This window comes from Electrona antarctica, assembly GCF_951216825.1.
Source record: "Electrona antarctica genome assembly, contig: scaffold_57, whole genome shotgun sequence".
NCBI lineage: Eukaryota > Metazoa > Chordata > Actinopteri > Myctophiformes > Myctophidae > Electrona > Electrona antarctica.
In genome coordinates this window covers 721,864-748,923 of record NW_027637144.1, presented here as the reverse complement: position 1 = coordinate 748,923, position 27,060 = coordinate 721,864, and the positions used below count along the sequence as shown (strand labels likewise).

At 40.3% G+C, this 27,060-nt stretch overlaps 1 protein-coding gene across 1 annotated transcript in view; it reads right to left on the bottom strand.

The window, feature by feature from the left end:
* LOC306919120 (calpain-1 catalytic subunit-like) overlaps nucleotides 1–27,060 on the bottom strand; it is a 68,661-nt gene that overhangs the window by 28,890 nt on the left and 12,711 nt on the right. Inside the window, exons 2-9 of the mRNA XM_079531956.1 lie at nucleotides 23,908–23,990; nucleotides 16,421–16,670; nucleotides 14,792–14,861; nucleotides 14,432–14,550; nucleotides 12,620–12,753; nucleotides 10,258–10,432; nucleotides 9,245–9,319; nucleotides 7,078–7,163 (exon numbers count right to left, since the gene is read on the bottom strand). Of these exons, the coding sequence (XP_079388082.1) occupies nucleotides 7,078–7,163; nucleotides 9,245–9,319; nucleotides 10,258–10,432; nucleotides 12,620–12,753; nucleotides 14,432–14,550; nucleotides 14,792–14,861; nucleotides 16,421–16,657 (896 nt within the window). The 5' untranslated portion in view covers nucleotides 16,658–16,670; nucleotides 23,908–23,990. The remainder of the gene's footprint in view (nucleotides 1–7,077; nucleotides 7,164–9,244; nucleotides 9,320–10,257; nucleotides 10,433–12,619; nucleotides 12,754–14,431; nucleotides 14,551–14,791; nucleotides 14,862–16,420; nucleotides 16,671–23,907; nucleotides 23,991–27,060) is intronic.

Here is a 27,060-nt window from a genome sequence, read left to right as displayed (position 1 = left end):
GATGACCTGGGGGGTGATGGGAGGTGTAGTTTAACCCTGCTCAAAGATGACCTGGGGGGGGATGGGAGGTGTAGTCCTGGGGGGTGATGGGAGGTGTAGACATACCCATGATCTTACCTGCCATTTTGGCTAATCTAAGGATCTCAGATTTGTACTTTACAGTTAGGTTTCCAAACCAACTGGTGATCCCATACCTTAGAATTGACTCTTAGTGCGGCGGATAACCAAACCAATTGTGCATTTTATGACTAAAGCATGAAACTTTCAGAATATCATCTACACACCCAAAGGTTTGATTTCAGACGTGGAACCACTTTCTGACTGACCTCTGGTGACCTTGAGGGGTCATTGACCTCAGAATTGCATTTTTGCACGTTTTGCTCCATTATTTTCCACTATAATAATTATTTATGTTTGTTAAATGGAAGTTTTGTTCTAATGAATGACAACTTAAACCCCAATAGTCTACATAAATGGTGAATCATGTCAACTTTTATGATATAAATGTTATGACATTGTTATAACATTAAAAACATCTAGGAGAGAGAGAGTGCGGAGAGAGTAAGGCGGGTTAAGCTCATATATGGAAGGTATTGTGCATGTTATGACTAAAGCATGGCACTTTCTACAGTGTTTCTATATACCATGAAGTTTGTTTTTAGACGTGGAAACACTTCTGAATTTACATCTGGAAATTGTCAGAGGCTGTACACATTTTGGGCTGTCAAACCATGCTGTAAACTGCCCATGTTAAACCCAGAAATGTTTTTTCCTTTAAACTTTTATGATTAAAATGTCATCTATAGGCTGGCAGATGATGATTGTTTGCTAAAAGTTATATGTTGGACAATTTGAGTAATTAGCATAATGAGCAAATCAATTGCTTAATGAGCAAATTAACTGGAAATGGCTATCATTTTGCATCCATTGAACTGAGGTGACTTAAGAGTCAAAGTCTATGTTTGTGATATCCAGAAATGCATCTGTTATTATGGTGAAGTCATACACCCTTTCTTCATTAGCATAATTGGCATAAATTATGTAAAACATAGGTACAAATTAGGAATTAGCTATAGTGTTATTGCTTCTAGTCAACATATCAAGGTTGTTTTAGAGTCTACATCTATATTATGTTACATAAATTAATCTCTTGCCATAACTAAATTATGAAATTGTTCCTCATTTGCATAATTTGCATAAAGTATATAATAATTCGTCTTTTGGCCTATTTTATGACATGTCTAATCCAGTGGAGTGACGGGGCAGCAGTGGCTCATGAGGTAGATGATCGGACGTCTTGGAATCTGAAAGCACGGCATGATGCACACTCTGCACTGGAACATTGATGAACATGTCTGTGATAAAAGCAGGCATCGAGTGTTATCAGATGCTTGTGCTTGTGATACTGTCTCCTTACTCTCCTACCCTGTGAGAAAGTACCATGCCTAGTCTCTCAATACAGTTCCTGTTGGAACTTCTACAACCCATTCACAAGAAGGATGGCCATAGCTGAATGAGCCACCTGGGAAACAGAAGGTCCCAGGTTCAATTCCAGGCCCCGGCAATGTGTCGAGGTATACATAAGCAAGACCCTTAATCCCCAACTACCCCTGACCTCAAAGGTCTGACGGCCTTGAGCAGCAATAACCTAATTGAAGCAGAAAACTGAATTATCCAATATGGTTAATATAAGGTCTGATACACAAAGATGAAGACAAAGAAGATGTAGAGGCTGAAGGGAATGAGGAGAGAGATGATGAAGATAGTGGAAAAAGACCATTGAGTGTGAGGTTGTGGTTCTAAGTGAACTCACTAGTGCTCATTATGGTACATTTTTTGTCCACTCAGTCTGTGTCTCAGAGTAGGGCTGTGGACAGTTCAGAGACTTGCCTACCGGTGACATTGTCGGTAGGCAGGTTTTTCATTTTGAACATTTAAATGTTTTAATTTGATTTTGTATTAATGTGAGAACAATGACTTCTATAATAGCTAACTTTCCAAAAATATAGTCTTCAGTTTATATTAGCTTGGATTCTCCATCGATGTCACTGGTAGCAAGTGTTATGACAGAAATGGTACCATATTATCTCCCAACATCTCCTTAAATTCCTGCCACCTGGTATAGAAGGCTTAAGAGTATCCAACAGTTACTTCCCCCAAAACGTATGAACCCTGAAAGCTCGCCATGCTGCCTCCAAAACCAAAATCATGAGATGAATAGGGCATACAATAGCAGTGGCAGCCATTTTCGGGTTCCATCGTTCCAGACCCCATTGTTTTTCCCCCCATAGAGATTTCTACGAATATTTATATAAAAAAAACAATAAGCCTATAGCATCAAGCCATCCAGGACCGTACTGAATCATGACGTTAAAACATTTGATTCTGTGATTTCTTTTTAAATATTTAATTATATAATATACAATAGCCTTTGTTTTTCACAGCATTTATGAATCCTGGATTGATATATATATTGTTTGGAAATCTCTATATGAATGGAGTCTGGATGGATGGAACCATAAAATAGCCACCACTGCTATGCCCTATAGCACCTTTGAATATACTGTAACGATATTCATTGGATATAAAAACCAAAGAAACTCATCAATCAAGTCTTTCTGTATTTTTTTCTTCCATAACTTCATTAAAAAAAGATTAAGACCAATACAATAATGTTAAAATAACGACAACTATCTCTTCTGTGGTTCTTGTCATTTTTTACTCTTCGCTGCCACAAGCTCCTGTGCAGCTTTCTTGGCTTTGACCATCTCCTTATACCTCTCCATACAGTCCTTTTTGTAGCTCTATGAAGAGCTGCATCTTTATTTTATTTCGCTAGCACTGTAGAAAGTGTCATGCTTTAGTCATAAAATGCACAATACCTTCCATATATGAGCTTAACCGCTCTCTATAGATGTTTTTAATGTTATTACAATGTCATAACATTTATATCATAAAAGTTGACATGATTCACCATCTCTGTAGACTATTGGGCTTTAAGTTGTCATTCATTAGAACAAAACTTCCATTTAACAAACATAAATAATTATTATAGTGGAAAATAATAGAGCAAAACGTGCAAAAATGCAATTCTGAGGTCAATGACCCCTCAAGGTCGCCAGAGGTCAGTCAGAAAGTGGTTCCACGTCTGAAATCTAGCTCTGTAGAAGATCAGCATTATGTTTCTACTTACACCAACAAGTCTGTAGAAGATCAGCATTATGTTTCTACTTACACCAACAAGTCTGTAGAAGATCAGCATTATGTTTCTACACCAACAAGTCTGTAGAAGATCAGCATTATGTTTCTACACCAACAAGTCTGAGCCTCCTGAGAAAATGAAGGCGCTGGTGTATTTTTGCACACATACCATCCTAGGATAGCAGTGCACTAGCATGTCTATAGGAAGCGCCCTTACCATCATATATGTGGCTGTCTGGATAACCTTGTAAAATATAATTGGCCCAAGAGACGAGGGGCCCCTGGGGGCCCCTGGGGGCCCCTGGGGGCTGTGTGTACTTTATGAGAAGCTCAAGGAACCAGAACCAGTTTGAAGTTAAGCTTATGTTCATACAAAGACAGACATCGTGGCGTTTTATATTCTCTCTCTCTCTCTCTCTCTCTCTGAGCCAAAAAATTTGAATTTGATGTCTCTCCGGGACGCAAACTAAAGTGAAAATAGCAGATCTTCAAGCTTACAACATGTCACATCGCGACACATTGTGAGCTTGTAGATATGCTATTGTCACTAGGGCGCTAGCCCCTCCTATATTCAGCTATTAAGGAGTTTGCACACAGAGCGTTTTTTTCATGCGTTTTGCAGATCCGAAATCCGCACAAAAAAAAACCTCCTTGCACACATGAGCGCGATGCAAATTATTTAAATTATAGCTGCTATGTTTTCGCAGAAGGAAATTGAGTGGAGCAGCAGCAGTGAGGACGATCCTCTGGTCTGTGAGGGTTCAAAGATCCAATCTGAACCATCAGGATCCAATCTGAACCATCAGGATCCAATCTGAACCGTCCAGATGATCATTTTCAAACATTGATCTGTATCTTGATACAGATAGATAGATAGATAGATAGATAGATAGAGACACACACACACACACACACACACACACACACACACACACACACACACACACACACACACACACACACACACACACACACACACACACACACACACACACACACACACACACACACACACACACACACACGTGTCAAACCGGTTTGTGATCAGCAGCAGATGAATTGTCCTGCCCGGAGCGGACATGGCTCTGTGCCAAACAGTGTTTGGGTGTGTGTGTGTGTGTGTGTGTGTGTGTGTGTGTGTGTGTGTGTGTGTGTGTGTGTGTGTGTGTGTGTGTGTGCGTGTGTGCGTGCGTGCATGCGTGTGTGTGGCGCTGTGCCAAACAACAAAGCTTACATAATAGGCAGCAACAAAGAATCATTGAAATCCCTCTGGAGACCCTCAGGGCTCTCTGTTAGAGCCTCCCTCCTCTAAATCTAAATCAGGGGTTCTCAACCTGGGGGTCGCCAAATTATTGTGGAGGGTTCCCAGATTATTTTGACAAAAAAATAAAATAAACTGAAATGGCTGGAAAATGGAAATGAGTTTTTTTTTGTTTTTTTTTCACCCCTCTTCCCTCCCTCCCCCCTCCAAGTGACTCCATCTCCACTGTCTCTGTAAAATCCTTGCTTTACATGCATACATTTCCTAAATGATCATATCTGGTTTCAGTATCTAGTTATGACTAGACCTGTACGTGCCCGTCGACCACCGGCCTACTGGAGAACAATGCAACCTAATAATACCTGTTGTCAACTTGTCACAGCACCCGTTTTAACTGTCTGTCTGTGTCCCACATGGAGATCTCTGTATCTGTCTGTCTGTGTCCCACAAGGAGATCTCTGTATCTGTCTGTCTGTGTCCCACATGGAGATCTCTGTATCTGTCTGTCTGTGTCCCACATGGAGATCTCTGTATCTGTCTGTCTGTGTCCCACAAGGAGATCTCTGTATCTGTCTGTCTGTGTCCCACATGGAGATCTCTGTATCTATCTGTCTGTGCCCCACATGGAGATCTCTGTATCTGTCTGTCTGTATCCCACATGGAGATCTCTGTATCTGTCTGTCTGTGTCCCAGATCGAGATCTCTGTATCTGTCTGTCTGTGTCTCACATGGAGATCTCTGTATCTATCTGTCTGTGTCCCACATGGAGATCTCTGTATCTGTCTGTCTGTGTCCCACATGGAGATCTCTGTATCTATCTGTCTGTGTCCCACATGGAGATCTCTGTATCTATCTGTCTGTGTCCCACATGGAGATCTCTGTATCTATCTGTCTGTGTCCCACATGGAGATCTCTGTATCTATCTGTCTGTGTCCCACATGGAGATCTCTGTATCTGTCTGTCTGTGTCCCACATGGAGATCTCTGTATCTATCTGTCTGTGTCCCACATGGAGATCTCTGTATCTGTCTGTCTGCCTGTGGCTGAAGAGTGCAAACTGACTGTGAAAAGTGGAGTGGTTAAGTAATCAAATGTCAGGAGGGGTTGAACTTGAACAATGGGAACGCTAATCCCCCCAAAAGAGAACGAATCCTTTTCTAAAACATGAGAAGTTAGACGGAGGTCAAAGTCGTCACGTTTCACGCAGTGATTTGTCTCACATCTCACATTGTCCATCACACTGTGAAAGGATTTTGGCTGAATGACTCTTTCTGCTATAAATATACTATGAATAACTCTTTCTACTATAAATATACTATGAATAACTCTTTCTACTATAAATATACTATGAATAACTCTTTCTACTATAAATATACTATGAATATCTCTTTCTACTATAAATATACTATGAATAACTCTTTCTACTATAAATATACTATGAATATCTCTTTCTACTATAAATATACTATGAATAACTCTTTCTACTATAAATATACTATGAATAACTCTTTCTACTATAAATATACTATGAATATCTCTTTCTACTATAAATATACTATGAATAACTCTTTCTACTATAAATATACTATGAATAACTCTTTCTACTATAAATATACTATGAATAACTCTTTCTACTATACATATACTATGAATCTCTCTTTCTACTATAAATATACTATGAATCTCTCTTTCTACTATAAATATACTATGAATCTCTCTTTCTACTATAAATATACTATGAATCTCTCTTTCTACTATAAATATACTATGAATAACTCTTTCTACTATAAATATACTATGAATAACTCTTTATACTATAAATATACTATGAATAACTCTTTCTACTATAAATATACTATGAATAACTCTTTCTACTATAAATATACTATGAATAACTCTTTCTGCTATAAATATACTATGAATATCTCTTTCTGCTATAAATATACTATGAATAACTCTTTCTACTATAAATATACTATGAATAACTCTTTCTACTATAAATATACTATGAATAACTCTTTCTACTATAAATATACTATGAATAACTCTTTCTACTATAAATGTACTATGAATAACTCTTTCTACTATAAATGTACTATGAATAACTCTTTCTACTCGTAAAATAAAGACAACAAGAGGATTCTGTCCTCCTTTTGGCTGAATAACTCTTTCTACTATAATAAATAAATATATATATACTATATACTACTACTGTAAAATAAAGACAACAAGAAGTGAATGTTTTATGCAGACAACGACCTCCTCAGAGTTGATGTAATTTAAATAAACCTCCTCAGAGTTGATGTAATTTAAATAAACCTCCTCAGAGTTGATGTAATTTAAATAAACCTCCTCAGAGTTGATGTAATTTAAATAAACCTCCTCAGAGTTGATGTAATTTAAATAAACCTCCTCAGAGTTGATGTAATTTAAATAAACCTCCTCAGAGTTGATGTAATTTAAATAAACCTCCTCAGAGTTGATGTAATTTAAATAAACCTCCTCAGAATTGATGTAATTTAAAGGTTAGATTTTAAAGGTCATAGTTCCTTACCCATCGCTCCACTCCCCCTGACCCCAGGGGTTAAAGGTTAAAGGTCATATATAGGTCCTTACCCATCGCTCCAGTCTCCCTTCCACTCCCCCTGACCCCAGGGGTTCCACAGACGCACCAACTGGACAGCTGTTCCTCTGCTCAGCATCTGAAATATACATTACATTTATATTACATTTATATTACATGTATATTACATTTATATTACATTTAATTTACAACACAGGGCCGTTGCTAGGCAACACAGGGCCGTTGCTAGGCAACACAGGGCCGTTGCTAGGCAACACAGGGCCGTTGCTAGGCAACACAGGTGGAATATAAACGCTTCTAGAGAGACTTTAGATGAGACAGTGGAATATAAACGCTTCTAGAGAGACTGTAGATGGAATATAAACGCTTCTAAAGAGACTGTAGATGGAATATAAACGCTTCTAGAGAGACTGTAGATGGAATATAAACGCTTCTAGAGAGACTGTAGATGGAATATAAACGCTTCTAAAGAGACTGTAGATGGAATATAAACGCTTCTAAAGAGACTGTAGATGGAATATAAACGCTTCTAGAGAGACTGTAGATGGAATATAAACGCTTCTAAAGAGACTGTAGATGGAATATAAACGCTTCTAGAGAGACTGTAGATGTGACAGTGGAATATAAACGCTTCTAGAGAGACTGTAGATGGAATATAAACGCTTCTAAAGAGACTGTAGATGGAATATAAACGCTTCTAGAGAGACTTTAGATGGAATATAAACGCTTCTAGAGAGACTGTAGATGGAATATAAACGCTTCTAGAGAGACTGTAGATGGAATATAAACGCTTCTAGAGAGACTGTAGATGGAATATAAACGCTTCTAAAGAGACTGTAGATGGAATATAAACGCTTCTAGAGAGACTGTAGATGTGACAGTGGAATATAAACGCTTCTAGAGAGACTGTAGATGGAATATAAACGCTTCTAAAGAGACTGTAGATGGAATATAAACGCTTCTAGAGAGACTGTAGATGTGACAGTGGAATATAAACGCTTCTAGAGAGACTGTAGATGGAATATAAACGCTTCTAAAGAGACTGTAGATGGAATATAAACGCTTCTAGAGAGACTTTAGATGGAATATAAACGCTTCTAGAGAGACTGTAGATGGAATATAAACGCTTCTAGAGAGACTGTAGATGGAATATAAACGCTTCTAGAGAGACTTTAGATGGAATATAAACACTTCTAGAGAGACTGTAGATGGAATATAAACGCTTCTAGAGAGACTGTAGATGGAATATAAACGCTTCTAAAGAGACTGTAGATGGAATATAAACGCTTCTAGAGAGACTGTAGATGTGACAGTGGAATATAACGCTTCTAGAGAGACTGTAGATGGAATATAAACGCTTCTAGAGAGACTGTAGATGGAATATAAACGCTTCTAGAGAGACTTTAGATGGAATATAAACGCTTCTAGAGAGACTGTAGATGGAATATAAACGCTTCTAGAGACTTTAGATGGAATATAAACGCTTCTAGAGAGACTGTAGATGGAATATAAACGCTTCTAGAGAGACTGTATATGGAATATAAACGCTTCTAGAGAGACTGTATATGGAATATAAACGCTTCTAGAGAGACTGTAGATGGAATATAAACGCTTCTAGAGAGACTGTAGATGTGACAGTGGAATATAAACGCTTCTAGAGAGACTGTAGATGTGACAGTGGAATATAAACGCTTCTAGAGAGACTGTAGATGAGACAGTGGAATATAAACGCTTCTAGAGAGACTGTAGATGAGACAGTGGAATATAAACGCTTCTAGAGAGACTGTAGATGGAATATAAACGCTTCTAGAGAGACTTTAGATGGAATATAAACGCTTCTAGAGAGACTGTAGATGGAATATAAACGCTTCTAGAGACTTTAAATGGAATATAAACGCCTCTAGAGAGACTGTAGATGTGACAGTGGAATATAAACGCTTCTAGAGAGACTGTAGACAGCGAGAGGAAGTAATGGAAGATTATACCTCTCAGTTTTGGGGGGAAAAGGAAGGCGGGGCTTTTCAGAGTAAAATCTGTCTCATCTGCTGGGAACTCTAGCGCCTTTAATTTGAAAAATGCTGGCGCACAAAAATCAACAAAAGATGAGATTTCCCATATTGGCAGAGCCAGGGTTAAGCTTCTAGATACAAGAAATGTAGAATTTGGCATAGAATGTGTTTGTCAAAGGTCAAAGGTTACCTGTTTGATGCCAGTGACAGTGTAGGCGTGGCCGTCCACCAATCCGTTGGTTGACACTGTGTTGTCAGAGGTATCCTGTACCAATAAAGTTATGTATTACTAAACACTGTTGTCAGAGGTCTCCTGTACCAATAAAGTTATGTATTATTAAACACTGTGTTGTCAGAGGTATCCTGTAGCAATAAAGTTATGTATTATTAAACACTGTGTTGTCAGAGGTATCCTGTACCAATAAAGTTAAGTATTATTAAACACTGTGTTGTCAGAGGTCTCCTGTACCAATAAAGTTATGTATTATTGAATACAGTTATTTATCAATAAACACTGTTTTGTCAGAGGTCTGCTGTACCAATAAAGTTATGTATCAATAAACATTGTCTCCTGTACGAATACAAGACAAGATATTGATCATTAAAACATAGATTATGTATCATCGACACATAAACATCCCAAACCGATCAGGGATCTAGACATACGCCCTGTGGTGTCCCACACACGGCTATAGAGGACCTAGACTTACGCCCTGTGGAGTCCCTATAGAACACTATAGAGGACCTAGACTTACGCCCTGTGGAGTCCCACATACAGCTATAGAGGACCTAGACTTACGCCCTGTGGAGTCCCTATAGAACAGCTATAGAGGACCTAGACTTACGCCCTGTGGAGTCCCACATACAGCTATAGAGGACCTAGACTTACGCCATGTGGAGTCCCTATAGAACAGCTATAGAGGACCTAGACTTACGCCCTGTGGAGTCCCACATACAGCTATAGAGGACCTAGACTTACGCCCTGTGGAGTCCCTATAGAACACCTATAGAGGACCTAGACTTACGCCCTGTGGAGTCCCACATACAGCTATAGAGGACCTAGACTTACGCCCTGTGGAGTCCCACATACAGCTATAGAGGACCTAGACTTACGCCCTGTGGAGTCCCACATACAGCTATAGAGGACCTAGACTTACGCCCTGTGGAGTCCCTATAGAACAGCTATAGAGGACCTAGACTTACGCCCTGTGGAGTCCCACAGCCCATCAGGGCTTTAGACTTGGCAGCTCTCTGCATCAGCTGGAAGAGGTTAGGAGGAGCTTCGTTGAGCTGGAAACAGATGTGAACGCCTCCGGTGAAATCCACCAGAGCCTCGGCGGGGGTCCCTGCAGTCATGTCTGCATAGGAGCCACACACCCTGAATACATAGAATAACACCCTGAATACATAGAAATAACACCCTGAATACATAGAATAACACCCTGAATACATAGAACAAGTAAGACGCGCAAACGCGGGAAGCGAACGCAGCTCGTAAATTGCAATAACAACAATTAGAATAAATTACGTACTTTTTAAGGTTTTTTTTTAAGTTAAGTTTTTTTAAATTAAATGTTTTTTCAAGTTATTTTTTTAGTGTGTGTATGTGTGCGTGTGTGCGTGTTTCTTTTTTAGGTTTTTTTTTTAAAGTTTTTTCTTTAAGTTTTTTTTTAAGTTAAGTTTTTTGTGTGTGTGCGTTTTTCCTTTTTAAGTTTTTTTTTTAAGTTAAGTTTTTTTTTAAGTTAAGTTTTTTTTTAAGTTAAGTTTTTTGTGTGTGCGTTTTTCCTTTTTAAGTTTTTTTTTAAGTTAAGTTTTTTTTTAAGTTAAGTTTTTTGTGTGTGAGCGTTTTTCCTTTGTAAGTTTTTTTTTTAAGTTAAGTTTTTTTTTAGTTAAGTTTTTTTTTAAGTTAAGTTTTTTGTGTGTGCGTTTTTCCTTTTTAATTTTTTTTTTAAGTTAAGTTTTTTTTTAAGTTAAGTTTTTTTTTAAGTTAAGTTTTTTGTGTGTGTGTGCGTGCGTGCGTGTGTGTGTGTGTGTGTGTGTGTGTGTGCGTGCATGCATGTGTGTGTGTGTTTTTGTGTGTGATACAGCTGCGCCCTCTGGTGGTGGGCGGGTGGTGTTACAGCGTGACACACAGACACACACACACACACACACACACAGACGTGATCTGCTGGGTCTCATAGTAAATGCTCACTGCGTTCGCAATAACACCCTGAATACATAGAATAAAACCCTGAATACATAGAAATAACACCCTGAATACATAGAATAACACCCTGAATACATAGAATAACACCCTTAATACATAGAATAACACCCTGAATACATAGAATAACACCCTGAATACATAGAATAACACCCTGAATACATAGAATAACACCCTGAATACATAGAATAACACCCTGAATACATAGAACAATGATTACAACACCCTGCAGTCAAATGGCTGAAGTTGTCCTTAGAGTAAACTCACTTTGCGTAGGTCTTCTCCAGCAGAGTAAACTAGTAAACTCACTTTGCGTAGGTCTTCTCCAGCAGAGTAAACTAGTAAACTCACTTTGCGTAGGTCTTCTCCAGCAGAGTAAACTAGTAAACTCACTTTGCATAGGTCTTCTCCAGCAGAGTAAACTAGTAAACTCACTTTGCGTAGGTCTTCTCCAGCAGAGTAAACTAGTAAACTCACTTTGCATAGGTCTTCTCCAGCAGAGTAAACTAGTAAACTCACTTTGCGTAGGTCTTCTCCAGCAGAGTAAACTAGTAAACTCACTTTGCGTAGGTCTTCTCCAGCAGAGTAAACTAGTAAACTCACTTTGCGTAGGTCTTCTCCAACAGAGTAAACTAGTAAACTCACTTTGCGTAGGTCTTCTCCAGCACAGTAAACTAGTAAACTCACTTTGCGTAGGTCTTCTCCAACACAGTAAACTAGTAAACTCACTTTGCGTAGGTCTTCTCCAACAGAATAAACTAGTAAACTCACTTTGCGTAGGTCTTCTCCAGCACAGTAAACTAGTAAACTCACTTTGCGTAGGTCTTCTCCAACACAGTAAACTAGTAAACTCACTTTGCGTAGGTTTTCTCCAGCACAGTAAACTAGTAAACTCACTTTGCATAGGTCTTCTCCAGCACAGTAAACTAGTAAACTCACTTTGCGTAGGTCTTCTCCAGCAGAGTAAACTAGTAAACTCACTTTGCATAGGTCTTCTCCAGCACAGTAAACTAGTAAACTCACTTTGCGTAGGTCTTCTCCAGCACAGTAAACTAGTAAACTCACTTTGCATAGGTCTTCTCCAGCACAGTAAACTAGTAAACTCACTTTGCGTAGGTCTTCTCCAGCAGAGTAAACTAGTAAACTCACTTTGCGTAGGTCTTCTCCAGCACAGTAAACTAGCAAACTCACTTTGCGTAGGTCTTCTCCAGCAGAGTAAACTAGTAAACTCACTTTGCATAGGTCTTCTCCAGCACAGTAAACTAGTAAACTCACTTTGCATAGGTCTTCTCCAGCACAGTAAACTAGTAAACTCACTTTGCGTAGGGCTTCTCCAGCACAGTAAACTAGTAAACTCACTTTGCGTAGGCCTTCTCCAGCAGAGCGGGCCAGAACTCGTTGGGCGTAACGGAGTGGACGAAGATCAGTCTGCCGTCGATGGTTGGTAGTTTGTCATCAATGATCACGTCCACCCACTTCCCAAACCTCCAGAACTGTAAACATGGTAGTTTGTCATCACTTCCCAAACCTCCAGAATGTAAACATGGTAGTTTGTCATCACTTCCCAAACCTCCAGAATGTAAACATGGTAGTTTATTATCAATGATTGATAACGTCCACTAAATGAAACATGGTAGTTTATCTGTCCACAATTTGCAACACTAGGTTTTGTTTTTTAAATGTTGAATCTAGAGTTGCAACACTAGCCTTTTGACAGCCTGTACTTCCAACACTAGCCTTTTGACAGCCTGTACTTCCAACACTAGCCTTTTGACAGCCTGTACTTCCAACACTAGCCTTTTGACAGCCTGTACTTCCAACACTAGCCTTTTGACAGCCTGTACTTCCAACACTAGCCTTTTGACAGCCTGTACTTCCAACACTAGCCTTTTGACAGCCTGTACTTCCAACACTAGCCTTTTGACAGCCTGTACTTCCAACACTAGCCTTTTGACAGCCTGTACTTCCAAACAGAGCAGTCCTATAATGTGATTGTATTAAACAACATCAAAGCCACCAACAGTGCAGCTGTAGAGAAAGCTTGACTTATCCTTGACTTATCCTCCACCAACAGTGCAGCTGTAGAGAAAGCTTGACCTATCCTCTTTCATTCTGCATTAACACTCTGTGAGGTATTAGTAGCCAATAACATCACAGGAGGCAGTAGCCAATAACATCACAGGAGGCAGTAGCCAATAACATCACAGGAGGCAGTAGCCAATAACATCACAGGAGGCAGTAGCCAATAACATCACAGGAAAAAAAGGTCTTTTTGACCTGAATTCAGCAGTGTGTACAGTAGGTGACCTTACATCACTATAAACACCCCCGTTTCTACTACTGTGGACTGTTACAATACTACTAGTACCTTACATCAGTCATGTGACCTTACATCAGTCATGTGACCTTACATCAGTCATGTGACCTTACATTAAGCGTTTGTTTCAGTATAAAGAGGGGGGTGTTACCCTGAAATGGAACAGTCCACAGTAGTATAAACAGGGGGGTGTTACCCTGAAGTGGAACAGTCCACAGTATAAACAGGGGGGTGTTACCCTGAAATGGAACAGTCCACAGTAGTATAAACACCCCCCGTGTTACCCTGAAGTGGAACAGTCCACAGTATAAACAGGGGGGTGTTACCCTGAAATGGAACAGTCCACATTAGTATAAACAGGGGGGTGTTTAGCCTGATTATCAGACTGTAGCTTTCTTGAAGCTTCAGTCTGACATCGTCTCCTGTCTGAGCGATCTCAAGGGGGAGGGGATTAGAATTTCCCTCAACCCTCTGTGTGTTGCGCTGCGTGATGACGCTGAAAATGGGACTCGGCGCTGATTGGTTGTTCGTTAGACCCACCCCCCCACCACCGATTCTCATTGGATAATACATTTTTCTACCGAAGAAATTATAGGTTCACAGTGCAACACCAGACCAAGAGATGCAGTCCACTCAGAGAGTGGGCGGGGTCTTTGGGCTGGATCCAGGCTACGTGTTACCCTGAAGTGGAACAGTCCACAGTATAAACAGGGGGGTGTTACCCTGAAATGGAACAGTCCACATTAGTATAAACAGGGGGGTGTTACCCTGAAGTGGAACAGTCCACAGTATAAACAGGGGGGTGTTACCCTGAAATGGAACAGTCCACATTAGTATAAACAGGGGGGTGTTACCCTGAAATGGAACAGTCCACAGTAGTCCTCGTCAAAGCTCTGCTCCATAGGAACCACCTGCTCCAGGATGTGGTTCTGGAACGTCAGAGCTCCGATGGACGCCAGAAACCAGCAGTTCCCTGATTGGATAATAATACATATAATCACCAGCAGTTCTCTGATTGGATAATAATAAATATAATAAACCAGCAGTTCTCTGATTGGATAATAATAAATATAATAAACCAGCAGTTCTCTGATTGTATAATAATAAATATAATAAACCAGCAGTTCCCTCCATCTTGACATAGCGACATGTGTTTTTCAAAATCCTGAATTAGAAGACACTCAGTTCTCAATGGGTTAATTCAGTTCACTTACCTACTATTCCTTGGCCAAAGTCAAACCTGGACACTCCCTCTACGATGAACTCTGGGTTTGGAACAATGCTCTGAAACAGAGCAAGACAGGATGTCAAAACCAGAGTTTAATACTCTGAAATAAAACAATGTCAAAACCAGTGTTTAATACTCTGAAACAAAACAATGTCAAAACCAGAGTTTAATACTCTGAAACAAAACAATGTCAAAACCAGAGTTTAATACTCTGAAACAAAACAATATCAAAACCAGAGTTTAATACTCTGAAACAAAACAATGTCAAAACCAGAGTTTAATACTCTGAAATAAAACAATGTCAAAACCAGTGTTTAATACTCTGAAACAAAACAATGTCAAAACCAGAGTTTAATACTCTGAAACAAAACAATGTCAAAACCAGAGTTTAATACTCTGAAACAAAACAATGTCAAAACCAGAGTTTAATACTCTGAAACAAAACAATGTCAAAACCAGAGTTTAATACTCTGAAACAAAACAATGTCAAAACCAGAGTTTAATACTCTGAAACAAAACAATGTCAAAACCAGAGTTTAATACTCTGAAACAAAACAATGTCAAAACCAGAGTTTAATACTCTGAAACAAAACAATGTCAAAACCAGTGTTTAATACTCTGAAACAAAACAATGTAAAACCAGTGTTTAATACTCTGAAACAAAACAATGTCAAAACCAGAGTTTAATACTCTGAAACAAAACAATGTAAAAACCAGAGTTTAATACTCTGAAACAAAACAATGTCAAAACCAGAGTTTAATACTCTGAAACAAAACAATGTCAAAACCAGAGTTTAATACTCTGAAACAAAACAATGTCAAAACCAGAGTTTAATACTCTGAAACAAAACAATGTAAAAACCAGAGTTTAATACTCTGAAACAAAACAATGTAAAAACCAGAGTTTAATACTCTGAAACAGAGCAAGACAGGATGTAAAAACCAGAGTTGAATACTCTGAAACAGAGCAAGACAGGATGTAAAAACCAGAGTTTAATACTCTGAAACAGAGCAAGACAGGATGTTAGAGTTAAAAAGTCACTCGAACTTGAATAGTTCCTTATGAACGTAGTTTATTTGATCATGCAGTCTATCCAGAGAAAACAGACGTGTTTCGGCACGTCGGCCAAAACTATTCAAGAGAGCGTGGAAGCCGCGGATATTCCTTTTTTCTTACAAATAAAATGTGTAACATTTGAGGTGATGACCATAGTAGTAGCTACATTCCATAACTCCATTTCTCCTTAGTCTGGGTCTAATCATCAATATTATATTCAATAGATCTTCTTCTTAACCTGGTCCTAATCATTAACATCATATTCCATAACTCTCTTACCCTGGGTCTCATATCATCATTATATTCCATAGATCTTACCCTGGGTCTCATATCATCATTATATTCCATAGATCTTACCCTGGGTCTCATATCATCATTATATTCCATAGATCTTACCCTGGGTCTCATATCATCATTATATTCCATAGATCTTACCCTGGGTCTCATATCATCATTATATTCCATAGATCTTACCCTGGGTCTCATATCATCATTATATTCCATAGATCTTCTTACCCTGGGTCTCATATCATCATTATATTACATAGATCTTCTTACCCTGGGTCTCATCCACACCACCCTGGCCATGTCTGTAGGGCTGAGCAGATCCTGGCCGATGGAGTTGCGGTCGGGGGTGAACATGTCGTCGATGTAGCGGACCCCTCGGGCCAGACAGTACTGGGTGAGCTGCTGGTAGTCCTGCTGGAGAAACATCTCCGGGTTGGACAGGCTGCCTCGGCCCTCCTGCTTGTTACGCTCCTCCATGATGCTCATGCACACTCCTGGAGTATTCATCTCTGCTGCTGGCCTGGAGGACATGGAGGACATGGTGAGAACATGGAGGACATGGAGGACATCTGCACACTCCTGGAGTATTCATCTCTGCTGCTGGCCTGGAGGACATGGAGGACATGGTGAGAACATGGAGGACATGGAGGACATCTGCACACTCCTGGAGTATTCATCTCTGCTGCTGACATGGAGGACATGGTGAGAACATGGAGGACATGGAGGACATCTGCACACTCCTGGAGTATTCATCTCTGCTGCTGGCCTGGAGGACATGGAGGACATGGTGAGAACATGGAGGACATGGAGGACATCTGCACACTCCTGGAGTATTCATCTCTGCTGCTGGCCTGGAGGACATGGAGGACATGGTGAGAACATGGAGGACATGGAGGACATCTGCACACTCCTGGAGTATTCATCTCTGCTGCTGGCCTGGAGGACATGGAGGACATGGTGAGAACATGGAGGACATGGTGAGAACATGGAGAACATGGAGGACATGGAGAGAACATGGAGACCATGGTGAGAACATGGAGGACATGGAGAGAACATGGAGAGCACATGGAGAGAACATGGTGAGAACATGGAGGACATGGAGAGAACATGGTGAGAACATGGAGGACATGGAGGACATGGAGAGAACATGGAGAGCACATGGAGGACATGGAGAGAACATGGTGAGAACATGGAGGACATGGAGGACATGGAGAGAACATGGAGAGCACATGGAGGACATGGTGAGAACATGGAGGACATGGTGAGAACATGGAGGACATGGTGAGAACATGGATGACATGGAGAGAACATGGAGGACATGGAGAGAACATGGAGAGTCCCACATGGAGAGAACATGGAGAGTCCCACATGGAGATCTCTGTATCTGTCTGTCTGTGTCCCACATGGAGATCTCTGTATCTGTCTGTCTGTGTCCCACATGGAGATCTCTGAATCTGTCTGTCTGTGTCCCAGATGGAGATCTCTGTATCTGTCTGTCTGTGTCCCACATGGAGATCTCTGTATCTATCTGTCTGTGTCCCACATGGAGATCTCTGTATCTGTCTGTCTGCCTGTGGCTGAAGAGTGCAAACTGACTGTGAAAAGTGGAGTGGTTAAGTAATCAAATGTCAGGAGGGGTTGAACTTGAACAATGGGAACGCTAATCCCCCAAAAAGAGAACGAATCCTTTTCTAAAACATGAGAAGTTAGACGGAGGTCAAAGTCGTCACGTTTCACGCAGTGATTTGTCTCACATCTCACATTGTCCATCACACTGTGAAAGGATTTTGGCTGAATGACTCTTTCTGCTATAAATATACTATGAATAACTCTTTCTACTATAAATATACTATGAATATCTCTTTCTACTATAAATATACTATGAATAACTCTTTCTACTATAAATATACTATGAATAACTCTTTCTGCTATAAATATACTATGAATAACTCTTTCTACTATAAATATACTATGAATAACTCTTTCTACTATAAATATACTATGAATAACTCTTTCTACTATAAATATACTATGAATAACTCTTTCTACTATAAATATACTATGAATAACTCCTTCTACTATAAATATACTATGAATATCTCTTTCTACTATAAATATACTATGAATAACTCTTTCTACTATAAATATACTATGAATAACTCTTTCTACTATAAATATACTATGAATATCTCTTTCTACTATAAATATACTATGAATAACTCTTTCTACTATAAATATACTATGAATAACTCTTTCTACTATAAATATACTATGAATATCTCTTTCTACTATAAATATACTATGAATAACTCTTTCTGCTATAAATATACTATGAATATCTCTTTCTACTATAAATATACTATGAATAACTCTTTCTACTATAAATATACTATGAATAACTCTTTCTACTACAAGTAAGACGCGCAAACGCGGGAAGCGAACGCAGCTCGTAATTTGCAATAACAATTAGAATAAATTACGTACGTTTTAAGGTTTTTTTTAAGTTACGTTTTTTTAGTGTGTGTATGTGTGCGTGCGTGCGTGTTTCTTTTTTAGGTTTTTTTTTTTTTCAAGTTTTTTTTAGTGTGTGTATGTGTGCGTGCGTGCGTGTTTCTTTTTTAGGTTTTTTTTTTTAAAGTTTTTTGTTTAATTCTTTTTTTAAGTTAAGTTTTTTTTTAAGTTAAGTTTTTTGTGTGTGCGTTTTTCCTTTAAGTTTTTTTTTTAAGTTAGGTTTTTTTTTAAGTTAAGTTTTTTTTTAAGTTAAGTTTTTGTGTGTGTGCGTTTTTCCTTTTTAAGTTTTTTTTTTAAGTTAAGTTTTTTAAGTTAAGTTTTTTTTTAAGTTAAGTTTTTTGTGTGTGCTTTTTTCCTTTTTACGTTTTTTTTAAGTTAAGTTTTTTTTAAAGTTAAGTTTTTTTTTAAGTTAAGTTTTTTGTGTGTGTGCGTTTTTCCTTTTTAAGTTTTTTTTTAAGTTAAGTTTTTTTTTAAGTTAAGTTTTTTGTGTGTGTGTGTGTGTGTGTGTGTGTGTGTGTGTGCGTGCGTGCGTGCGTGTGTGTGTGTGCGTGCGTGCATGTGTGTGTGTGTGATACAGCTGCGCGTGCGTGCATGTGTGTGTGTGTGTTTTTGTGTGTGATACAGCTGCGCCCTCTGGTGGTGGGCGGGTGGTGTTACAGCGTGACACACAGACAGACACACACACAGACACACACACAGACGTGATCTGCTGGGTCTCATAGTAAATGCTCACTGCGTTCGCAATAAATATACTATGAATAACTCTTTCTACTATAAATATACTATGAATAACTATTTCTACTATAAATATACTATGAATAACTCTTTCTACTATGAATCTCTCTTTCTACTATAAATATACTATGAATATCTCTTTCTACTATAAATATACTATGAATAACTCTTTCTACTATAAATATACTATGAATAACTCCTTCTACTATAAATATACTATGAATCTCTCTTTCTACTATAAATAAACTATGAATAACTCTTTCTACTATGAATATCTCTTTCTACTATAAATATACTATGAATATCTCTTTCTACTATAAATATAATATGAATATCTCTTTCTACTATAAATATACTATGAATCTCTCTTTCTACTATAAATATACTATGAATATCTCTTTCTACTATAAATATACTATGAATAACTCTTTCTACTATAAATATACTATGAATAACTCTTTCTACTATAAATATACTATGAATAACTCTTTCTACTATAAATGTACTATGAATAACTCTTTCTACTATAAATGTACTATGAATAACTCTTTCTACTATAAATGTACTATGAATAACTCTTTCTACTATAAATATACTATGAATAACTCTTTCTACTATAAATGTACTATGAATAACTCTTTCTACTATAAATGTACTATGAATAACTCTTTCTACTATAAATATACTATGAATCTCTCTTTCTACTATAAATATACTATGAATATCTCTTTCTACTATAAATATACTATGAATAACTCTTTCTACTATAAATATACTATGAATAACTCTTTCTACTATAAATATACTATGAATAACTCTTTCTACTATAAATGTACTATGAATAACTCTTTCTACTATAAATGTACTATGAATAACTCTTTCTACTATAAATATACTATGAATCTCTCTTTCTACTATAAATATACTATGAATATCTCTTTCTACTATAAATATACTATGAATAACTCTTTCTACTATAAATATACTATGAATAACTCTTTCTACTATAAATATACTATGAATAACTCTTTCTACTATAAATGTACTATGAATAACTCTTTCTACTCGTAAAATAAAGACAACAAGAGGATTCTGTCCTCCTTTTGGCTGAATAACTCTTTCTACTATAATAAATATATTTATATATACTATATACTACTACTGTAAAATAAAGACAACAAGAAGTGAATGTTTTATGCAGACAACGACCTCCTCAGAGTTGATGTAATTTAAATAAACCTCCTCAGAGTTGATGTAATTTAAATAAACCTCCTCAGAGTTGATGTAATTTAAATAAACCTCCTCAGAGTTGATGTAATTTAAATAAACCTCCTCAGAGTTGATGTAATTTAAATAAACCTCCTCAGAGTTGATGTAATTTAAATAAACCTCCTCAGAGTTGATGTAATTAAAATAAACCTCCTCAGAGTTGATGTAATTTAAATAAACCTCCTCAGAGTTGATGTAATTTAAAGGTTAGATTTTAAAGGTCATAGGTCCTTACCCATCTCTCTTCAAATGATATCACAGTTCATATCTGGTTCCATATCTTCCCCGATATGCTGCCTGAGTCATATCCATATCCATATCTTTATCTTACTTCATATCTGTCTCTTCATATACAGTATCTCTGTTCATATCTGTAAGGTGCCCAGTTTGTCCCCCTGTGGGACCGTCCCTCATTTCCAAGACTTTTCAGGCGTCCCACAAATTGAGACCCTGTTCCACATTGTGACTGACAGGCATCAGTGTTCACATTGAGACCCTGTCTGTCCCACATTGTGACTGACAGGCATCAGTGTTCACATTGAGACCCTGTCTGTTCCACATTGTGACTGACAGGCATCAGTGTTCACATTGAGACCCTGTCTGTCCCACATTGTGACTGACAGGCATCAGTGTTCACATTGAGACCCTGTCTGTCCCACATTGTGACTGACAGGCATCAGTGTTCACATTGAGACCCTGTCTGTCCCACATTGTGACTGACAGGCATCAGTGTTCACATTGAGACCCTGTCTGTCCCACATTGTGACTGACAGGCATCAGTGTTCAAATTGAGACCCTGTCCCACATTGTGACTGACTGCATCAGTGTTCAAATTGAGACCCTGTACCACATTGTGACTGACAGGCATCAGTGTTCACATTGAGACCCTGTCCCACATTGTGACTGACAGGCATCAGTGTTCACATTGAGACCCTGTCCCACATTGTGACTGACAGGCATCAGTGTTCAAATTGAGACCCTGTCTGTCCCACATTGTGACTGACAGGCATCAGTGTTCACATTGAGACCCTGTCTGTCCCACATTGTGACTGACAGGCATCAGTGTTCAAATTGAGACCCTGTCCCACATTGTGACTGACAGGCATCAGTGTTCAAATTGAGACCCTGTCTGTCCCACATTGTGACTGACAGGCATCAGTGTTCAAATTGAGACCCTGTCTCACATTGTGACTGACAGGCATCAGTGTTTACATTGAGACCCTGTCTGTCCCACATTGTGACTAAGCAAAGCAAAGCAAAGTTACTATATTTACCCAGGGTAACTGGACTAAGCATCAGATACTTGTTTACAGCCAGGCCCTGCTCATAGAACATTTCATGGTAGTGGTTCAATGCCTCGCTCAAGGGCACTTCAGCGGTGTTAATTTTAACGTGCCAGTCCGGGGATACGAACTGGCGACCTTCCGGTATCAAGACCGCTCCGCAAACCGTTCGGCCACCGCTGCCACATGTCACTAGGTGGGTTTCCATCAAAACATTTCGAAAATAGGAAGCGAATAAGTAAGTAATTCGAAAAAAGAAAAGCGTATTTTTCTTGTTTCCATCCACTGACAAAATGCGCTTCTTTGGAGATATTAAATAAGCAGTAGGCCTAGATGGCACTATTTTGCCAGTCAAGTGAGACGCGCAGAGAGGCGCATATTATCTGACATTTATTTTACCGTTTGATGTCTGAAATCTGATAGCATCTGCATCACACACTGCAGGATAATCTTACACGATTATTTGATCATGTCACACACACACACACACACACACACACACACACACACACACACACACTTCTCTGATTTGTTCTTCACCACGGTGCATTTGACGTTCTTTTAGGCTATTCAAGTTGGTCTGCATGAAGTCCGCTGTCCAGATTGGCCACTGGGACAGGCTGTCTTTCAAACAGGCTGTCTGTTAAATAAATAGGCGTGTGTTTTTGTCTAGACAGGGGCTGGTATAGTTTCGTTTTCAAAGTACAGGGACGATCGGGACCCCTGCCCTGCGACTTGACAGTACATTTCCATTTTGACTAGTCTCCTCTCGTTCCGAGCTGTTTAGGAGAAATATCACCGATCTAACTTCATGATCAACGGCGAACGCCCTCACCGGGGAGAGCAAAAGAGCCTCAGCCTGCAGACAGAGGCTTCGAGACTCGAGTGTGTAAATTTAATAATTTATGTATCCACATCCCACCCACCCTCCCGTTCGATCAAACTGTTAAAAGCGATATAATGCGAGTTCAATGCTTTCTAATTAGAAATATTTTCCGCAAGTGTTTCCATAACCCATTTGCGCATTTCACTTTTTCGATATAGCCCCAAATCCGCCACCTTCTAGCGAAAAAGTGTTTTTGCGAAAAATGCAGACTTATGCGCATTTTGAGGTGTTTCCATCCAGGAGATTTTGCGAAAGAACCTTAATGCGCAAAAAAAAGGCTTTATGGAAACGCACCTACTGACAGGCATCAGTGTTCAAATTGAGACCCTGTCTGTCCCACATTGTGACTGACAGGCATCAGTGTTCACATTGAGACCCTGTCTGTCCCACATTGTGACTGACAGGCATCAGTGTTCAAATTGAGACCCTGTCTGTCCCACATTGTGACTGACAGGCATCAGTGTTCACATTGAGACCCTGTCTGTCCCACATTGTGACTGACAGGCATCAGTGTTCACATTGAGACCCTGTCTGTCCCACATTGTGACTGACAGGCATCAGTGTTCTAATGCCCTAATAGTTAGTCCCCTAATAGTTGTCTTTCTGTTGTAAAGCTCTCTCGTCTCTTTTCCTGCAAGATGTTAAAATAACATGATAAATATCCCCTACAGCTACAGCACCAAGTCAGCCAAACCACGCATGACCCAAATGATCATTTTAAAACAAAAAGTGAGACGCCAGATGGGCTAAATGACCAAAATGATTGGCAATAATAGGCCTAAATGGTCGAATATGACATCAAGGCATTAAATAGCCTCTCCACGGCCTCAGGGCTGCACTTTGACAGTGTAAAACCATCCCACACGTCATGTGGAGTTGTAAAAAGTTATGCAACTCATGCATGCTTTCTACAAGCTTCCTACGAGCACACCACACATTGTAAACTGACTGTAAACTGTACACATGTATACCACAAAGCATCAATATAAACTGACTGTAAACTGTACACATGTATACCACAAAGCATCAATATAAACTTCACACTGACTGTACGTTTATTTTAGAAGACTCACCTTTAGACACTCGTAGAGAGGCTGTGAGTAGAGAGGCTGTGAGTAGAGAGGCTGTGAGTAGAGAGGCTGTGCTGAAAGTTGTTCTGTGAGAGAGAGAGGGTGAATCTCACCTGAGAGCACCTGAGAGAGAGACAGAGAGACACACACAGAGAGAGAGAGAGAGAGAGAGAGAGAGAGAGAGAGAGACACACACACAGAGAGAGAGAGAGAGAGAGAATCTCCTTGGAGAACCTGAGGCAAGGACTCCACCTCCTTAAGAGAGAGAGAGAGAGTGTGCGTGTGTGTGTGTGTGTGTGTGTGTGTGTGTGTGTGTGTGTGTGTGTGTGTGTGTGTGTGTGTGTGTGTGTGTGTGTGTGTGTGTGTGTGTGTGTGTGTGTGTGTGTGTGTGTGTGTGGGTGCGTGCGTGCGTGCGTGCGTGCGTGCGTGCGTGCGTGCGTGCGTGCGTGCGTGCGTGCGTGCGTGCATACGTGTGTGCGTGCGTGTGTATACATGTGTATACATGCGTGTGTGCGTGTGTATGTGTATACATGCGTGCATGCGTGTGTATGTGTATACATGCGTGCGTGCGTGTGTATGTGTATACATGTGTGCGTGCGTGCGTATGTGTATACATGCGTGCGTGCGTGTGTATGTGTATACATGCGTGCATGCGTGTGTATGTGTATACATGCGTGCATGCGTGCGTGCGTATGTGTATACATGCGTGCGTGCGTGCGTGCGTATGTGTATACATGCGTGCGTGCGTGCGTGCGTGAGTGCGTGCGTGTGTGGGCTGTCAGCAATCAAAGTTAATCATTAGTAATTTTGTGTCAGAAGAACATCCCATTTAACGATGTCCTCTACTAGATATAATGATCACACTTATCATAACTGTTGTCAGGACGCTGTTTTATACCACGTTATGTGAGGTGTGTGTATGTGTGTGTGTGTGTGTGTGTGTGTGTGTGTGTGTGTGTGTGTGGCCCACATCAGTGACTCTCAAAGTGGGTGCTGTGTCACCTTAGGGTGCTGTGTGTGTCACCGTAGGGTGCTGTGTGTCACCGTAGGGTGCTGTGTGTGTCACCGTAGGGTGCTGTGTGTGTCACCTTAGGGTGCTGTGTGTGTCACCTTAGGGTGCTGTGTGTGTCACCTTAGGGTGCTGTGTGTGTCACCTTAGGGTGCTGTGTGTGTCACCGTAGGGTGCTGTGTGTGTCACCTTAGGGTGCTGTGTGTGTCACCTTAGGGTGCTGTGTGTGTCACCTTAGGGTGCTGTGTGTCACCTTAGGGTGCTGTGTGTGTCACCTTAGGGTGCTGTGTGTGTCACCTTAGGGTGCTGTGTGTGTCACCGTAGGGTGCTGTGTGTGTCACCTTAGGGTGCTGTGTGTGTCACCGTAGGGTGCTGTGTGTGTCACCTTAGGGTGCTGTGTGTCACCGTAGGGTGCTGTGTGTGTCACCGTAGGGTGCTGTGTGTGTCACCTTAGGGTGCTGTGTCACCCTAGGGTGCTGTGTCACCCTAGGGTGCTGTGTGTGTCACCCTAGGGTGCTGTGTGTGTCACCCTAGGGTGCTGTGTGTGTCACCTTAGGGTGCTGTGTGTGTCACCGTAGGGTGCTGTGTGTGTCACCTTAGGGTGCTGTGTGTGTCACCGTAGGGTGCTGTGTGTGTCACCTTAGGGTGCTGTGTCACCCTAGGGTGCTGTGTCACCCTAGGGTGCTGTGTGTGTCACCCTAGGGTGCTGTGTCACCCTAGGGTGCTGTGTGTGTCACCTTAGGGTGCTGTGTGTGTCACCCTAGGGTGCTGTGTGTGTCACCCTAGGGTGCTGTGTGTCACCCTAGGGTGCTGTGTCACCCTAGGGTGCTGTGTGTGTCACCCTAGGGTGCTGTGTGTGTCACCCTAGGGTGCTGTGTGTGTCACCCTAGGGTGCTGTGTCACCCTAGGGTGCTGTGTGTGTGTCACCCTAGGGTGCTGTGTCACCCTAGGGTGCTGTGTCACCTTAGGGTGCTGTGTGTGTCACCCTAGGGTGCTGTGTCACCCTAGGGTGCTGTGTCACCTTAGGGTGCTGTGTCACCTTAGGGTGCTGTGTCACCCTAGGGTGCTGTGTGTCACCCTAGGGTGCTGTGTCAACTCGTATGATAGTTTCTGGTGAATCCTCCCCCAGAATATAGGGATGTTGGGGTTCAAGTGGTTAAATGTGGATGAAAGAGTAATTTACAGGCGTGACTTTTTAGGGTTTTTTAGGCCAGGGTTAGGGTTAGGGCCCTAAAAGGGTTAGGACCCTAAAAGGGTTAGGGCCCTAACCCTTTTAGGCCAGTCAATCTAAGATTTGACCCAAAAGCAGCACATTTGGGTACATTTGGGCAAGTAGCCGTTTTGAGCCCAAAGAAAAACTAGGGTGAGGACCCTTAGATTGACAGTCCTATTTGGTGGGGATTGGGAAAGCAAGTCTGTGTGTTCCAGAGCTCAATTGCACACGCACGCACGCACGCACGCGCACGCACACGCACACACACACACACACACACACACACACACCGGTCGAGCAGGCTCCTCTGTCACCCTGGCATAATCTCTTTGTAAAAAATGGGTCATTGAGCTGAAATTGGAACTGAGGTGAGGTTTGTTGGAACACTCTTTTAGAGCGAGTCTCATCGTGCCACTCTTAAAAAAACAAAACATAGCATTAAAACAATGCACGCGCACGTGCACGGTCGTCCTTATGCACACCTAAGGAGGGACAGACGTCCTCATCCTAACCTAAGGAGGGACAGACGTCTTGCATGTCTTAATGACTGTTGGTAGGGCGTTCCACATTAATTTAGTCCCTTGATTGTGCCGAATCTGGGTTGCACATGGTTTGTTGAACTCCCTCTGGTGTTGTGGGTGTGGACTTTGTTCACATTAAGGAAGTATTTAGACAGGTACATGGGTATCTTAGTGAAGTATTTAGACAGGTACATGGGTATCTTAGTGAAGTATTTAGACGGGTACATGGGTATCTTAGTGAAGTATTTAGACAGGTACATGGGTATCTTAGTGAAGTATTTAGACAGGTACATGGGTATCTTGGTGAAGTATTTAGACAGGTACATGGGTATCTTAGTGAAGTATTTAGACAGGGACATGGGTATCTTGGTGAAGTATTTAGACAGGTACATGGGTATCTTGGTGAAGTATTT